Raw genomic sequence first — 19,111 nt, forward strand, 5'->3', positions numbered from 1 at the left:
TTGTATCTGTCATTCCCAAGATGAACTAATGCTGTATTGGCCACAAAAGGAGGCTGTACACTATACTAATGTATTATTGTGGTCTAAAATCAGGCAGTTTCATTGTCCAACCCCTGTACATCTACTGTACAATATGTTATTAAAGTGATTTATTAGTGTATCATAGTAAATTAAAACTAGAAACAATTCCTGGAAAACTGTGCACAAACTTTCCTGAGCAAAATCACGAAAAACAGCTCAGTCCTAATTACTAAATCCTAAGATATGATCCTAAACCCTGCCTGTGTCTTTATTGAATGTGTGTGAGTGAGTGGAGGGGGTGTGGTGTGTCCCAGTTGCCATGGTATCTCTCCCCCCTGCTCAGTGCAAGCATGCACACACACATACAGTGGTTACTCAAGCGGAATCTCTATGACTGCTGCGCACTCTGTCGCGGCCAAACGGCAACAGCCAAAATAAATCAGACGCAATTCAAAGTAAGTTGTGAAATGACCGCCAGGTGGCGCAAGAGGACATTTTGCAAAACGGCTGCAATTAATTTTGTTTAGACAGACTCTATGTTTCTATCTGTCTATTGTTATTATTAAAGAAAACAGCACAAAAAAACTGCTCAAGGGCTTGTAAAACATTTTTATTTTTAACGGTAACAATTTCAATTTTGGAGTCAGTGGTCCAAGCACAACGCAATAATCTTTGTATAATAAAATAAACATTTAACGCTGAACCCAAACAGCAAAAGAACATGATAACAATAATCTAAGGAAATAATAATCATCTTGATTTTAGCTGTTTATGTTCAGCATTAAATATTTATTTAATTATTAATAATTAAAGCTGCTTACATCGTGCACGCTTTCACTTAAAAAATGCAGTGTTTAATCAGAAAGTATATGTCGCTTCTCTTTATGATAGATGAATATTCTGACACTCGTGTTGGCTCATATCAGGGGCATTTCGATCAAAGGGGAGATAAAAGTGAAAGTGTGTACAAACAACATAGCACAATGCATGTGTGTGAATGGCTGAAATGTGGTTGTGAATTAACTCTTATAGTGAATGTAAAATGTTCGCTTGAACCCGATATGAGAGATTTATAAGAGATTTCTCTTTCCCAGAAATACAACAAACACACATTTATACGTGTTAAATAAGCGCTGTCTTTGCGGCGCTGTGCGAAACGCACGCCGATGTGAGCCGCCTGATCTCAGTCGTAATATACAAATATGTTTTTGCTGTGTAGTGGACCGCGCGCACAAGCTCTCGCGAGCGAGCCTTTCTCTGAATACGCCGTTTCAACGGGGGTGGGGAGAAGAAACACCGCACCGGCAGAACTAGACTAATGATTATGAATGCGTCAGGGAAAACAGCAAGGAAACTGACTGGCCATTTTAATAATTCATTGATAAGTTGATGTCTTTTCGTTGCGGCTGTGAGTGGATGCGCTGTAGTAATCCACGTTTCATACGAATTACATAAGCTGATTTTTCCCCCATTAGTTTATATAAAAGCAGACATTTTGCTTTCTATAAGTATATATTTTTCACGTCTGTGAGGCGAGTATACATGGAGTTTCAGTTCATTTTCTGACGCGCTCAAGTTCACAGAAACCGATACAGCACTGTATCCCTGTTTGCTTTCATTATTTTACAACATCATAACGTTTTCTTGTCATTGTCCGTGCACTTAAATGACAGTAAAGTCTTATAAAGTCTATGTAGCTTACGTATATAGCTGTATTATATAGTTTTACACCTGTGACTTTTGTGTTAACATTTACTTTGCTTGAATTTGGAAACAAGAAACGCCTATATTTAAGTTTTTAATTTGTACTGTAATTTTAGTACTGTGATGATAAATTCGTTTTATGTTCCACTTGTATTTTATAAGTTTTTTTTTCTGGTGGTGGTACAGCGCAACGGGGGTGCTGGGATGTGAAAATCTAATTTGTTTAAATGTTTTCAATATTTATTAAAGAACATTATGATGATCATAACAGCCTACTGCATTTAATTCTTATAATAATGCAAAAACACCATATTATTAATTCTAATATTTTCAATCCTGGATCATTGCACACAAGTCACTATAATAAGACACTTTTACGCATATTTGCACACCACCCAGTAATTTTTCTTCATTTTTCTTTATTTACACAAAATTTCTATATTTTCTATATTTTTCTATATTGTACAGAATATCTTTATTTGTACAGAATATTTATATTTTCATCCTAGCAAAATTGTTATTAATATTTGTTTCTTATTGATAAGCTTTTATTTTTAAGGTCATGGGCGATCATACAAGCATTTCACTGCATACCGTACTGTGTATGATTGTGTATGTGACAAATAAAATTTTAATTTTTGATTTGCTACAAAAGGAATTATATTAAAGATTAGACCAACAGCACGTCTCTACATGATGTGATTCTTTTACTCATCAGTATTATGTGGTTTATGTGGACAAATGTACAAACCCACACTATGTGTGTACTAAAGACATGTTTAAAACACTTTTACTGCTTTATTTATTGTGATTTTTATATGCAGTAGATTATCTGCAAAATGAAACTAATAATTGAACTGAAGTGTAAAGCTCACTGTACTGTGTATCTGCTTTACTACATTTTATAAATACTGTGCTGTACAAATTATTGTCATTTTTAAAAAAGTCCAGTTATTATTATTATTATTATTATTATTATTATTTAACAATTTAAATATAATAGGTGAGGAAATGGTCACACCATTCACAATTGTTGTTGTCATTGTTTTACAAACTAAATGTATTGGTTACATTAAAATTAGGACAAAATCTAAAAAAACAAAATTCAAAATTGGACAATATTTATATTTATAGGGAAGAGCACACACACACACACACACACACACACACACACACACACAAGAAGATTGTAACCAGTAAGAGTGTGTATATATATATATATATATATATATATATATATATATATATGATTAAACTCACACAACAATCACTACTGATGAAGTAAATGTAGATCACAATTTTAAATACAGATTCGACACTAAATCACACTACAGTATCCTGTTAGGTTTACGAAGAAGAGTGTCCAAAGAGTTTGGTTTAAACATAAGAGATCCGGCAGACACGAGCTGTTTGAATGTATATTTATCTGGATACGGTCCAGAGGACGTGTTACTACTTAAGGAATCAGGACACAATGTTTAATGCTCGAAGAAGGAAAGCGAAAATTTGCATCATTTTATAAAACCTGTGCAAAAGTCTTGTGCAAAAGTACTGTGCAAAAGTCTTAGGCATATATTGTTTTATTATATGCTGTACCAATTTTGTTATATATGTTTATCCAGTCTGAATAATTATGTACAAAACCATACAGTATTTCAATATATAACTTAAAAATTATTAAATAAATAACATTACAGGAGAATATAGGCACGGCTGTAAAGACAGACCAGTTTTTAGATAGAAACAAAAAACCTAATGTACACTCCTGGGATTTGCATAGAAATAGAAAGGAGCGAGTGTGACAAAGTTACCAGAAGAACTCATTTTTTGCGTAATTTATTCAGTACAACTCAAACATTTATTTTCAAAACTTTCCGACTCAACAGAATCCCATGTGACTCCCTCCTTTTGATCTAAACAGAATCAGAAATTCAAACATTGTTCTGACCCTCCATACCACCCACTTCTGTGATGTTAATTAATAAATCACTCTCTGTCTCCTAAACTGTCCAATAACGGTCTGTTTAAAAAACGCTATTACTAATCAGGGAGAATGAATCTGCCAAAGTCCATAGACATTGAATCACTACACCCTACACCCTACTCCCTACTCCATGTGCAGGGAGTTTCTCTGTTAAGAAAACTTCACTCTACAAAATTCCACCATTCGGAACATCCTGCAACGTCACTTCCTTCATGCGTTACCATGGTAACATAAGCACCTCAGAGAGTTTGTGTGTGTGTGTGTGTGTGTGTGTGTGTGTGTGTGTGTGTGTGTGTGTGTGTGTGTGCGCGCATCTCATATGTATATGTTGTTTGAGCACTTAGTAGTATATATTTATGTGTGTGTGACTTTCATATATGTGTATGCAAGTGTTTCATGTGTGTGTGTGTGTGTGCCTGAGTGAAGTTTGATTTAAGCTCTATACGGTGCCTCATACCTGTCTGTAGAGAGAATAGAGTGTAAGTGACACGACTGCCAAGAGTCACTGCCATAGTGGATGTGTTTAGCGCTGCGTCAGTGAGTGAACGAGCAGTGTTCCCTCACTGAAAAAAGCCCCGCCCTCATCTCCACTACTCACACCACATCTCTGTTATGTTAATTCCAGCACACATACCTCTAGTCAGGTTCTCCAAACGTCCCAGCAGGAGCGTCTCTGTACATCAGGACTGTTTAGATCACACTGACTGACACATGTTCAGGGAGACTTTAACTAATGGTGATTCACTAACTTGGAGGAGAACATGACATCAGTGACTATCTACATCAGAGAGGACATTAATGACATCACTGTCTCTAAGACCAACAGCACATGATGCAACCAGAACACGTGGATGACTGCAGAGGGATTCTTGATATCTTAAATAGGTTAGCCATGACGATTCCTTAAACTTATGCTGAAAAAGTTCTAATAACTTTCTGTGTGGCTTTACAGTATATTGAGTGAGACTTTCAGTGACATCAAATTAAGTAAAATCATAGTTACTTAATTTGCTATCATTTTTTCCAGCATCTGCAGGTTATTCTACACACATACACATCACAAATGCTATCGCACAGACACGCATACTCAAACACACTCATACACATATACACACATAAATACCCACACATTACAAATGTTAAAACACTCTCACACTCACACAGACTCACACAGCCGCATGCATACTCAAACACACTCATACATCTCACACACACACACACACACACACACACACACACACTCACCTGATACAGAGAGTGTAACAGGATCACTGATCTGTGAGAGCTGAGAGTGTCTTCTTCTCCCTCTGCAGGTGTATTTACCCCCGTCAGAGTCTCTAACTGAGCTGATGATCAACTCCTGTGTTGTGTTGTGTGTGTTATTATTTTTATACCAGCTGTATGTCCACTCAGTGTCTCCTCCTGTCTGGATGTCACACCTGAAAGTCACTCTCTCTCCTCTGTACAGCTGTGTATCAGGATTTATAATCACCACAGGTTTATTCTCTGTAAGGGAAAATAAACTGAAATAAATACACAACTTCATCTATTATTTAATCAAGTATTAACATTTTAAAAAATAAATTCCACATTTGTTCCCACTGAGAATGTAGATACAGTAAATCTGTTCACATGTAAATGATTAAACTCTGTCACACAACAATCACTACTGATGAAGTAAATGTAGATCACAATTTTAAATACAGACTCAACACTAAATAATCATCTTACTGTACTGACAATTCACATCTTCTACACTATTAACTCATGTCTGAATTACAGTGTGTTGTCTAAAATGTTCATCTTTATAAACACTGAGCGTCAGCAAGATAACAAGAAACTAATTCATGATAGAAACAACTGACTGGGTGTTATTTGATGACACTTTTAACAGGTTTACTTAGTAAATGAAAAAAAAAATATATATAGTGCCAGAAACATACACACACACACACTTACACACTCACACACAGACACACACACACACACACACACACACACACCTGTTATGATTCCATAACTCCTCCTACACACTCGGTCTCTAATCTCTCTCATTCTCTCAGACTCTAAACTTTTTACACATTTAACTCGTTAACACTTTCAATACCTGTTTAATAAGTTAAAACATTAATGTCTTTAATTCTGTGTTTTTTTTCTTTCTTTCCCGAGGCTTCGCTGTTGTGGTTAAAACAGTGATCATCATAGGTCGTGTCTGGTTGAACTAATATTGGCCACTAGAAGCGCTGTCAGTATGGAATTTATGTTCACTGTTGGGAGACATTACTTTTTAAAGTACCTAATTACATTACTTTTTTCAATCACAGTAATTTTGTAATCAGTTACATTACAGCGTTAGTTTCTAATAAAAATAACTAGTTCGAGTACTTTTCCATTGCAGAAAATGAAAACTCCTTTGTGATTCCTCATGCATGTTGTTTTAGTCAAGACCTTTATAATTATTTTACCATCATCACTCAGAGAAGTTTGGCTTTCACACAGGGCCATGTAGGTTTGGATTTTTTTTCTCCCTAAATAATAAAAACCATCATTTTAAAACTGCATTTTGTGTTCAATTATGTTATCTTTGACTTATAGTTAAATGTGTTTGATGATCAGAAACATTTTGTGTGACAAACATGCAAAAGAATAAGAAATAAGGAAGGGGGCAAATAGTAACACCACTGTATATATACACACATGTATTTGTCTTTGGTGCATTTCTGGCTGAGAATGTCTGCATTTTATCGATAAATTATTAGCAGCCTTTTAATTAAAATGCTGCCTTTTGTAAAGTGAAAGTCCGAGCTGCGGGTTTCCGCACGGCAAAGAACAGCTTTATTTATTTCAGTCATATATTCACAATCATATTCCAGCTCTTATTCCCAGCCGTGGTCAAATAATGGATGAAATAATTATTCAATGCTGGACACAAACAGCAAAAAACATGATAAAAAGCCTTAAGCCCCCTCAAATCAAATTTTTGAAATGTTGAGAAATCACATATTAATATACTCACAAAATGAATATATTACAAGTTGATAAAATGATCTGCGGTAGCGGAAAAATCCGCCGAAAAAGGGACACTACATAATACGGTATTAGATTTCCCTCATGTCTCTGCTGCGTGTATTCATTCACAGGCTGCAGCACACACACAGGGAAATAGGAGACTGTTGTTTAGGAGTGGATTAGAGAGAAGAGAGCTGTTCATTTACTGTAAAAAAATAACTAACAAATCTAAAAATACCACTATTAAAAATAATACTGTAACTATAAGCACAGGGGGAAAAAAAACAAAAAAAATCATGTTTGCTTCAGCATTGGAAACAATATTGTTTTAGTTTAACTTTATACCCAATTCATTGTTGTACTTGGTCCGGCTTTTTGATAACGGCGCACGCTAAATTAAGGCATCTCGTGGGAAAACATGCGCAGTCTTAATGGCGACATCTGTAGCTGTCAATGCTGGGAAACGAAGCCAAGGCCATCCTGAGAATGAACACTACGAGCTTCCGGTTCTGGTGACTGAGAGAATGGCAGCATAGTCCATTGCCTCCACTGACGATTTAACTAACAGATCCCCTACACCTGGGGAACGAAAAAACATTTTTAGTTAAAACAGTTTGTAATAGCGGGATAACTATGTAAACGAGAGAAGAGCAAGAAAATTAACACAGACGCCTTGAAAATTGAAGGTAGACAGCAAGCAAGGAGGCGCAGGCGCAGCACATGCGTTTGCACTAACACGGATAGTGCGGAGATCGATCTGGAACAAATCTGGAAAAAACTTTCGAAAAGAGAACAGCCGTCAACTTAATGAAATCAAGATCGAATTAAACAAGACGATTTAAAGGATCAGTCACGCGGAAGATCGTATTAAAGAAATTGAAACGCGAGTGAAAAATATAGAAAAGACGATGAAAAAAATTATTAAGATGCAGTCGCAGCTGGAAAGTAAACAGATTGATCAAGAAGGCAGGTCAAGAAGAGACAATATAAGAATATACAACGTACCCGAGGACATAGAAAAATGATGTGTCTGCTGCGAGTCACTGCTGCGAGGATACAGGACTGCATGTAAAGAGAGCCCATCGGGCACTTGTACCAAAATTTGGGAAGAATGCGAGACCAAGATTGATCATAGTGAAATTCCTCAAGTACAAAATGAAAGAAGAAGTGATTTAGAAAGCATGGGCAAAAAAAGATTATCCTCCTGTGGTTCTTCAAAAACGAAAGGAATATTCGGAGGTGAAAAAAGAGCTGAAAGATAGGAAGATCCGATTTCAAACTCCATACTCGTTATAGAAAGACTATGCGTGTTCTATAACGACGGGACTCACATCTATCATACCGCCGAAGATGCGTATCTGGGTATGGTGAAAAGAGGGTTCCACATGGAGAAAACACCACTGACTGAATCACTAATAGAACAACTAGAACATACGACCTGGAAGACTGCGACACAACAAAAGACAAGAGCTAAAAAGACCCCAAGATCGACAGATGTCAGAGATCGTCTACAGGCATATAGAAGATAACTGGAGTCTACCTAACGTTATGACATCTACAACTAGAAAATGCTGAAGATCGTTCACTAGTTTAAACTTTAAACTGCCAGTTACGTGTTGATCTGACTTTTCTCTTTGTTTTTCTATGACAACACACTACGTCAGACACGTGAGTTATGTTTTTACCTATCTCATGTAAAGACGATAACCTGGGGGGCCCTGATCACCACGGTGGAAGAGAAGGCATCCCTTCCATGCTAGATTTCACCACTAGCTTGTTTCAGGGTCGTTGTGTGAGACCCCTATTTTGGAAGTTCAGTATGTTTGTCAGATTCTTAGAGTTTTCATTACTTGTTTGTATATTGTTCTCCATGGACTGTGTCTTTCCTACCTTTTTGATTTTGTATAAAATTTCTATACATATTTCAATGTTTACCTGTAGAAATAACTGTAAAACAATTCATAGAATGGGATAAAATCTTTTCTCGATTCATTTGACAAGAAAAAAAGCCCAGAGTGCGCTTTAAAACTTTGCTATGCCAAAGGATAAAGAAGGATGGGCTCTTCCCTCACTAAAAGATTATTATACAGCAGCACAAATTAAGACCATGGTGAACTGGTGTAACCCATATTATCATGCTCCCTGGAAAGATATGGAAAGTTATATTTCAAAGAATATCCCTATAAAAGCCATATTAAGAGATAGCAAATCACGACAATATATAGAAATTATAGAAGACCCATGGACAAAAATCACTTTAAATATCTGGTGAACAACAGTAATAATGGAATATAATTTGTTGAAATACAGTACAGGTTTGAAATGGATTGCTTATGATTCTGACTTCACCCCAAACAGTTTGGATAACAGATTTAAATTGTGGGAAAAAAAGAGAATTACTTGTTTTTGCACCATTATTGAGAAAAGTGACATTTTAAGCTTTCAACTACTAAAGGATTTTTTATTTTCTCTCTAAAAAATCAGGACTTTTACAGATACCTCCAGGTTAGAAATTATTATTATTATTACCAAAAAAAATAAAAAACTTGAAGATAATTTGAATCGACTGATAGACCTGCTTAAGAGGGCATACACATCAGGTATAAGATACAATATTGTTTCTCAGATTTACAAGAGTTCGGGAAATGTGAAAAAACACTCTACAATTTATGTTAAGGAGAAGTGGAGAACAGAATGTGAAATAAACTTTACTGATGAAGAGTGGTCCAATATATGGAAATTTCAATGGAAATCAACTAGTTCACTAAATTGAAAAGAATACTGTCGGAAAAACATTATTAGATATTTTAAAACACCAGTACAAACGGCCAAAAACAGTAATATTTCTCCAAAATGTTGGTGAAATTGTGGATGTAGTGAATTAAACCATTATCATATATTTTGAGAATGCCTACATATTCAAGAATACTGGAAAGAAATACAAGAGGCTCTTGAACATATCTTTAAAAGAGACATACCTCTGGAAAGTAAATTGCTCTATTTTGGCTGTATACTACACTCAACAAAAATATAAACGCAATACCTTTGTTTCTGCTCTGATTTTTCATGAGATGGACTTAAAGATCTAAAATTAATTCCAGATACCCAATATTACCATTTCTCTCAAACATTGTTCACAAATCAGTCAAAATGTATGATAGTGAGCACTTATGCTTTGCTGAGGTAATCCATCCCACCTCACAGGTGTGCCACATCAAGATGATCTGACATCATGAGTAGTCCAATTGGCATGCTGACAGCAGGAATGTCAACCAGATCTGTTGCTCGTGCATTGAATGTTTATTTCTCCACCATAAGCCGTCTTCAAAGGCGTTTCAGAGAATATGGCAGTACATCCAACCGGCCTCACAACTGCAGACCACGTGTAACTACACCAGCCCAGGACCTCCACATCCAGCAGGTTCACCTCCAAGATCGTCTGAGACCAGCCACTCAGACAGCTGCTGAAACAATTGGTTTGCATAACCAAACAATTTCTGCACAAACTGTCAGAAACCGTCTCAGGGAAGCTCAACTGCATGCTCGTCGTCCTCATCGGGGTCTTGACCTGACTCCAGCTCGTCACCATAACAGACTTGATTGGGCAAATGCTTACATTCGATGGCGTCTGGCACGTTGGAGAGGTGTTCTCTGCAAAGAGATACCGTGATGAGATCCTGAGGCCCATTGTTGTGCCATACATCCATGTACACAGTTCTTGGAAGCTGAAAATGTCCCAGTTCTTGCATGGCCAGCATACTCACCGGACATGTCACCCGTTGAGCATGTTTGGGATATGCTTGACCGGCATATACGACAGCGTGTACCAGTTCCCACTTATATCCAACAACTTCGCACAGCCATTGAAGAGGAGTGGACCAACATTCCACAGGCCACAATTGACAATCTGATAAACTCTATGCGAAGAAGATGTGTTGCACTGCCTGAGGCAAATGGTCATCAGCATCTTGATGTGGCACACCTGTGAGGTGGGATGGATTATCTCAGCAAAGCAAAAGTGCTCACTATCACACATTTAGACTGATTTGTGAACAATGTTTGAGAGAAATGGTAATATTGTGTATCTGGAATGAATTTTAGATCTTTAAGTCCATCTCATGAAAAATCGGAGCAGAAACAAAGCGTTTATATGTTGTTGCGTTTATATTTTTGTTGATTGTATATATCCAGATAGTAACAGCAGATGATAAATACTTGATGGGTGTGCTTCTGGTAGCAAGAAAGCAATCACACGTAAATGGTTAAACCAAGAGAAACCAACTTTAGATCATTGGATAGATGTGACTTTAGAGATTTATACGATGGAAAAGATCACATTATTGGTCAATTTAAAGAAGAATACATTCCTGGGAAAATGGAGGAAATGGGTTAAATACGTATTAGAAAAAAGGCCTGATTTTGTGGCTGTAAACAATAAATAAAAAATATGTACTATTTTGTATGGAATTAATTTAGGACACATGTTCTTACCCTGGATGTATATAGTTTTCTTTTTTTCTCTCTTACCTTTTTTTTCTTTTTTTGCTATACTGTGAAACAGTTTAATGAAACCTGAGTATTTATAGCTTTTATTTATTTATATTTATAGCTTAAACATACTGTGTAATTGTACACATCCACATATTGTAAAGAGAATCCTTGCTTGAGTATTGTATGTAACTTGAAATATGCTATATGACTGCTTGATTGTTGCACCTACATGTCTACTAACTCTGAGTGTTACACGGAAAAAAATATCGAGCCTGATCTACTTAAAAAAATTAAGGTAACTTTTTGCATCAGATAATTATGTAGTTCAAACAAGACTATTCTTTGTATTTACTACTTACATTTCTTTATGTAAAACATATTTTTTTGCTAGTAAAGTCTACTTAATTTTTTCTAGTTAAGTCTATTTTATTTCGCAAGTAAACCCTACTTAATTTAATAATTTCCCTAGTCATTCTTTTGGTCCATGCTCTACTTAACTTTAAGAGTTTCAAATATGTATTTTTAATTGAAATTTAACTATTTTTTTTTAAGTTTCCACATTACTTGGAGTGGGGCCTACTTTGTTTTATTTTTAAATGTCCTAGTCTCATTTTAAAGTTATATATACTCACATTATCTAGTTAGGCATTTCTTATATATTATAGTTAAAATACCAGTTGTGTAATTTTGTACTTTGAAATGCAACTTCATCTAGCACAAAACTTGAAGTAAGAATCACCCTAAAAATACTGGGTAAATATTGCTCGGTTAAATTAACCCAGCAAAATGGGTTATTTGTTTAACCCAGCAAGATGGGTTAAATATTCAACCCAAATCCTAGGTCATATTTAATCATAATGCTGGGTTAATTTTACCCAGCAAAATGGGTTATTTGTTTATAGTGAATCTGTAAAAATAAATGAATAAATAAATAAATACCCATGTCTATTAAACAGTTAAATTACTTTGATATACTGGTCTATTACAAAAAAAAAAACTTCCAAGTTTTGTAAACCATACATATTTGCAATAAACAACATCCTATTAAATGTTCTTAGAAAAAATATTTATTTTTCAAAAGCACAAGAGCAGATAATCAACAGCGACATAACATCATTACTATACTATTACTCACAAGGGCAGAATGGAGTAATTGCACAAATAGGCTGAGGGAGCTTCTACAGAGCAGGATCTCTGTGACTCCAAATATCTTTTCTGCAGAACAAAACTATCCAGCCCTGGTCTCATTTTAACATACAAACACTGTCTATGACTTTTCAAGTAGGCCTCGCTATTTCATAGCAACATTACAAAAAGTCCTGTACAGAAGCACACTGCTTTGGATAGTTAATGTCAAAAATATTAAATGCCTTTAAGCACACATCAACCTCCCCGAATAGTGTGCATTGCTCCAGAGCCTGTCCCACCAGAATGACGAATGCCTGAGAGCAGCGCTGGTCATTATCTCCCAACGTCAGGATGTAGGGGTATGGAATTGACACTTCAGCCATGTTAGTTCCAACCTTAAAAAGAAAAAAATGAAAGAAAGTAAACATTTTATTGAAAAGCAAAGATTAAACTGAAAAAAACTATTAATTTAGTATTTAATAGGATTGATACTAAATAAAAAATGACAAAGCTGTCCAATAAGATAGGGTATAGGTAACCTGAAACAAAAACATGGAGACAGCTACTACCAACAATAAAACAGCGAAATAAGCATGGCTTTTAGGATAATTTTTTTTTTTTTTTTTTTTGTCAGACTAGTTGATCTTGTGGTCTGCGTTGATTTTAAGCTAATTACCAAAAAAAATGTCATAGCTGGGGTCATACTAGCACATTACAGTCAACCAAATATTAATACTTCCATCTAGTAGTTATCTGTTCAGCTGTGGTACTTTTTCCCTGTAGTTGGCGCGTTGACTAGTTAATTTAGCCTGAGTCACAAGCAACTTTGGTTAAAGAGGGCTACCTGGTTAGCTTACATGCAATTACTGGTAATACATTTGCATACTTATCAAAGGGGGAAAGGTGTAAAATATTGTTATACCTCGGGAGAAATTTGACCGCAGAGTAAATTACTAACTAGTGAAAATGGGAGGGTTAGCAGGTCTGCATATTTGTGAGACGATCAGTGTTTTGTAACACCCCAGCATTTTATTCTCTCAAGCAGTGAGATTAATAAAGTTCTAATGTTAATCTGTTTGCTAACGCTAGCAACCTAACTAAATGCCTGCGTCATGCTAGCACTACAGTTAACAGTTTAGCGTTCATTCATCAATTCACCATCTTCGTCACCCTGCAAAAATTCTACAGAGAAAGATAAAAAGCTCAGACATCTTATCCGTTTCTTTCACACACAGGTGGGGTTTTTTGGCTAACTATAGCAGCCATTGTCAGTGAAATTATCTTACCTCAGACCAGCCTGAAAGTTTAAGTGTAACCTTAACACAGTAACAGTAATAAATCTCACATATAGTAATAATTTTCAGTCATATGTGACTTAGGTGAGTGACCATGTGTATACAGACCTTGTATTTAACGCCATTTTCCCTTAAATGCCCGAGGAGGATGAACCGTCATCAGCGGTGTGGGAGCTCAAGAGAGACACGAAGCTGACTGACAGCCGCTGAATCCACCGGTGAACTTTGGGGGAGGGGCCAAGCAAACTTCAACCCAGCAGCTGGGTTACACAAAAACTACCCAACTCTCTGTAAATAACCCAGAAAAATGACCCAACAGAGGCAACCCAGCGCTTGGGTAGAAAAAACAACCCGTGCATACACTCCTGAACATCCACAGTTCCTTCAAAGTGCACCTGGGCCTGAATCCACTGGTCGTCTTCTGCTTGTTAAAACTTTTAGCACACGAGGTGAACAGAATGCTCCAAAGAGTTGGTTTCTACTGCAATGAGGCTTTGGTACACTTTTAATTTGATACGGGGTTTCCCATTCCTTTTTCATGGAGAGGCAGTTTTATTTAAACAGAGTAAAATGAACAAGATTATTGCTTGTTGTGTGTGTTCATTTAAAAAGATTGTCAGGGATTACGTAAAAAATATATGTTAAGGAAAAAATGCACATTGTCTTGTATTCTTAACAAATGCAGATTAAGTTCTACTTGATTATTTATTGTTGATTACACAGATTTAATTATGCTCCATTTACAACATCTCAGATTAATTTTTTTCAGTGTAGTAGAGTATAAGTAGAATACAATAAGTTGCCTTGTACTTGCAAAGTCGAATGCCTATTGTTAGACGATAACTTAAATTTTAGCAGATATTAGTATTAGCAGATAGTTTGTTATTGTCAATAGAATGTTCAAAAAGGACAATAAAAAAAGTACAATTTAAAAAATGTATACTGTATCTTTTGCTTAATTTATATGATACAATATGGGTTAATTTTGTAAAATTTGCTTTTGTCTGTTGTACTGTAGCTGTTTGCAGACTACCAACAAGTCACAAATGAGAACTTGCCTCACAAGTTTTATTCAGAACTGGACTGCCAACTACCTCGTTTGATGCCAGTTTTCCGGCAAAAAGCATCTAAGACTGGCAAGACTGCAGATGCCCTGGCTAATCTTCTGAAAGTTCATGATGAACAGGTACTGTATATACAGTAGTGGTTCAAAACATTAAAAATTTCATGGTCATGGTTGGCAAAATATAACTTCCATATGTACGTTGTGATTTTCTTAACTTACTTATTTTCTAATTTTCACAGGAAATGCATGATGTCAACTCACTGCATACTACTGTCATCAGAGCTCTTCCAGTCTTCCTGCATGACAAAGATTTGGGATTTTTTAAGACCTCCTTGTTCCATTGCAAAGGGTGAGGGGTGCTGTATTAGTTATTTAAATGTTTGTCACTTTGTAAATTATGACATTTAATATTATTATTTCTAGTGATTCAAGTAATATGGGACCAATAATAATGATTATGTTCTAACGTTCTTTTTGTTTTTTCTGATTTTTTTTTTAGCTTGATGATTTTGAAGTACAGATTGAAGATGCTCCAGTGGCCCTACTCACCGTCATCCATGACAACACTACTGCTCCGATGCATAACGACCCAATGAATGTTTCAATTATGCTTGCCCAAAGGCAACTTCCGGAGGCCTTTCTTGTCCTGTTTGGATTCTTGTTTCTCTTGACATACATTATCCTGAAGGACTTGCAAAAACCTTTGAATTTGTGCAAAAAGTTTTGCTTGGCATGGAAGATGGGAAACTGTCTGCTAGCCTGCAAACCTTAAAGAATGAGTTAATGTAGATCTTTATTTTATTTTTTTTTATTAAGGGAAAACCTAATATTTTACTTATGCAGCTCTTCTGTTAAGAAAGATTAGTTAATTGAAACAGAATGTTTTGAAAATGTTTGTTTTGCTAAAGATTTTAGTTTTTTTTTGCATTTTTTATTCCAGCTTTTTTTATGCTTTACAGCCTTACTTCACAGATGCCAATTTAGATTTTTTAATCAATTAGAACTTTGCAGGGACAGGGTGCTTTTGTTGTTAAAAACAAACTTAATTGTTCTTATGTTGCATATTATGCTGCTCATGTTTAATATAAAAGTTAAGTTGTTTGTTGAGCATTCATTGTTTAAAAATAAATTTCCAAAATGGTATTTCATGTATTGTGTTTTTTTAAGTGTTAATATATATATATACAACAAACTTATAAACTGATAGTTCTGTTTACTTAAAACTGGAAACATCATTACTTAAAAAAAATTATGTAAATGATTACCTCAAATCTTTTGAGTTATGCCAACTTATTCGGGTTTACAGTGCATAACCAAACTAAATATAAATGGAAAGGTCATATCAAGTACTGATGCTTTTTCTTTAAGTGCTAATAAAGAAGTTAGTGACTTTAAGTATTTAGGGGTCATTGTAGACTCTAAACATAAATTTGATGCACATATTAGGAAAATGACTAAGAATATTAAGACAAATTTAAACTGTTTTTATATAATAAGATCATGTACATGTCTCAAAGAAGCTCAAATGTATATACATGCTATGATTCTATCACATATGTCTTTCTTGTTTCTGTGGCCAGGCCTTGCAATCAGTTATCAAGCCTGTAATGTCCTTATACTAACAAACTTTAAAAGTAATGGATCAGAAACCAATGAGATGGCGTCACTTTCAAATTCTTCAAAATAATTTTAAGTTTTCATTCATAAAAGTGATATTCAAGTTGTTACGACCTGAGCTGTTTTTTTCTTTTTTTTCTCTGGAGTTAGTACAGTGTCTCCTTATTGGTCTTTTTTGTTGTTGCTCTTGCACGTGTGTGCTCTCTCTCTCTCTCTCCAATCCCCACCCCCATTAAGGTTGACGCACCTGTTGCTAATCCACGAGAGTGGTAATTGGGGAAGAGTTTTAAAAAGATACTACAGCAAATGTAAAGAAAGCTACCTACTGACCTACCTATCTACTTTTCTTTTTTCCTTAAAAATCCAGTGTGTGAATGTTGTGTGGGTTTTTTTTTTTTTTCAATCATGTTGAGATAAACCAAAGAGATTTTGTCACTATGAAAAGCGGAAATATCGGATCAAACATCGCGAGAAGACATCGCGAGAAGAGAACACAGCGTGTTGAGAAAACAAACGTTTGGCGGGCGTGTGGAAAAGCAGGAATTAATTCCCATATTTCTAAATAGACAATGAAATACTGAACATAAATGTCACCTGCTGTTTAGCGATGTTTAGTCACGTTATTTTGGTTTAAGTTATTTCTTGTATTTTTAATCACACTTAAAATACAGACGGTTATATGTGCATGCTTGATCTGCAGTTTGGTTCTGGTTTTGGTCTGTTCTCATGAGTTGTGAAGCGTATAGCGTATGAAAGTATAAATATTTTTTATTTGCTAAATTAAGTATCATGAATTTTAATTGAATCTAATGTTTATGACTGAAAAGTGTCTTGTCTGCATCTGACTTCAAGAGTTTTCTGACCAACCGTATCTATCGGTCATATTTAAAAGTCATAACGTACAGTTATCAAGTACAAAACGTTTCAGTTGGTGTATAATCTTTTTTTTTTTTCTATGATTAATACTTATTTGAGGTGTTTTATGTTTTGTACATCTTTTCAAATTGAGACCTCATTTGTAAGTTGCTGCTGGTGTAAAATAAAAATCTCCGTTTTATCCCGTTTGTCTTGTTTCCTTCCTTCACAGAATTCTGTTGACCAGGGGTCCGTTCTTCGTACGTTGCTAACTTAGTTAGCTGGATTTAATTGTTGTGGATTTGTCCTGATCTTGGATTGTTTCGTTCTTCGATGCGCTTCTAGCATTTGTTGTCATAGCAACATATCCGTAAGCTTGAACCTGCTCGGAAGCAGGTTTATTTCATGTAAACGGAATTTAGCCTGCGCTCCTGTCGGGTTATGATTGGTTGAAATTGCGAGGTCACATCTGATTGGTTAAAGAGCATGACTGACTCACGTGGAAAAAAAAAAAAGTATATGCCCCCTGCCATGGACCCCCCCCCACCCACACACATAATCGCTATCAAATATTATATATGAACATAAATTCATAGGTTTATTGTTATCAAATATGATATTACTATTATAATAAACCCTAGGCACGAGACAGCCGTCAAGACCATTAATACAAATTCTTGAATAATGTTTATTTTGTAACACATTTATTTTTCAGGGGTTTGTCATAAAAATATGCAAATAAATATTTATATATATCAAAAATAAATATTTTATAATGATAAATTGAACGAAACTAATTTTATTATAAATTAAACAATATAAAAGTATACATAATATTTTTTTTTTTTTGTATACAACATATTTATTTTCATATTGCTTATTGTATTTTATTGTCTCATGTAATTTGTAATTTGTAAACCATTAACCTATGAATTTATGTTCTAATATAATATTTGATAGCGATTATGTAGGGGGGGGGGAATCCATGGCAGGGGGGGGGTCATTCAGCGCATAACACGTGTTACAAAAAAAAGATGAGCCGCTCTTTTTCCATTACGTCAACCAATCGAAGGGCTTGTGATCAGTGTTTCTACTCTCGATACATATCGCCTTTTAAACCAACGCACGAGCGCGCAATAATCCTAGACAACCTTATTCAGCTATTCTAATCATCAACAACAGGTGAGCTCGAAGAACCGAATTAGCTGGATCGTAATTAGCACGATGATCTGATCTTAGATGTGTCAGTTTATCTCGGATGTGTCAAGCGACGTACGAAGAACGGACCCCAGGGCTTAAAATTTAAATTTATTTGAGTTGGATCAACTTAATTTACAACTGAAAAATTTGTTTTACCAACGCTTTTCATTTATGTTAACAGTGTTAAATTATCTTAAACACAGCTGTAGTAAATAAGTTAAATGAACCTAATAAAATTAATTTGACTGAACCTAAGAACATTAAGTTGGGCCAACAAAATTGCTTAATGCTGAAAGAGAGCCAATAAGTCAGGTGGAAATTCTTTCTATAATTTAATTATGTTCATTCAACGAGTTATTTTTTGGAGTGTTTTGTCTGGTGACGGCTGCATCACCGACTTTTTTAAGGAGAAGCTCGGTTAAAAATACGTTTAGTTAGATTACAGTGATGTGTACATTGTGAACATTATAGACAGCGTTTTCATACAACTAAAAAAGCTGTCTTAAACCTATGTCAAATTTTCTAGAAAAAAGAGTATTTTATTTGACAGGTGGATTAAAGCGTGTAATGTTACTGACTATGATTCATTACGAAACCTGATGTTGATTGAAGAATTAAAAAACTGCGTTCCTGATTGTACGGCTGTTTATCTAAACGAACCAAAAGTGAATACTGTACAACAAGCCGCAATCCTTGCTGTTGAATTTGCGTTCATGCATAAAACGCTGTTTATTTGTAATC

The 19,111-nt window shown here is 35.3% G+C and overlaps 1 protein-coding gene across 1 annotated transcript in view; it reads right to left on the minus strand.

The window, feature by feature from the left end:
* The window catches only part of LOC128520578 (titin-like), a 200,846-nt gene that overhangs the window by 163,068 nt on the left and 18,667 nt on the right, over window positions 1–19,111 (minus strand). Inside the window, exon 5 of the mRNA XM_053494878.1 lies at window positions 4,955–5,215. Within this exon, the coding sequence (XP_053350853.1) occupies window positions 4,955–5,215 (261 nt within the window). The remainder of the gene's footprint in view (window positions 1–4,954; window positions 5,216–19,111) is intronic.

The sequence above is a fragment of the Clarias gariepinus genome, chromosome 1 (assembly GCF_024256425.1).
Source record: "Clarias gariepinus isolate MV-2021 ecotype Netherlands chromosome 1, CGAR_prim_01v2, whole genome shotgun sequence".
In the NCBI taxonomy this organism is placed as follows: domain Eukaryota; kingdom Metazoa; phylum Chordata; class Actinopteri; order Siluriformes; family Clariidae; genus Clarias; species Clarias gariepinus.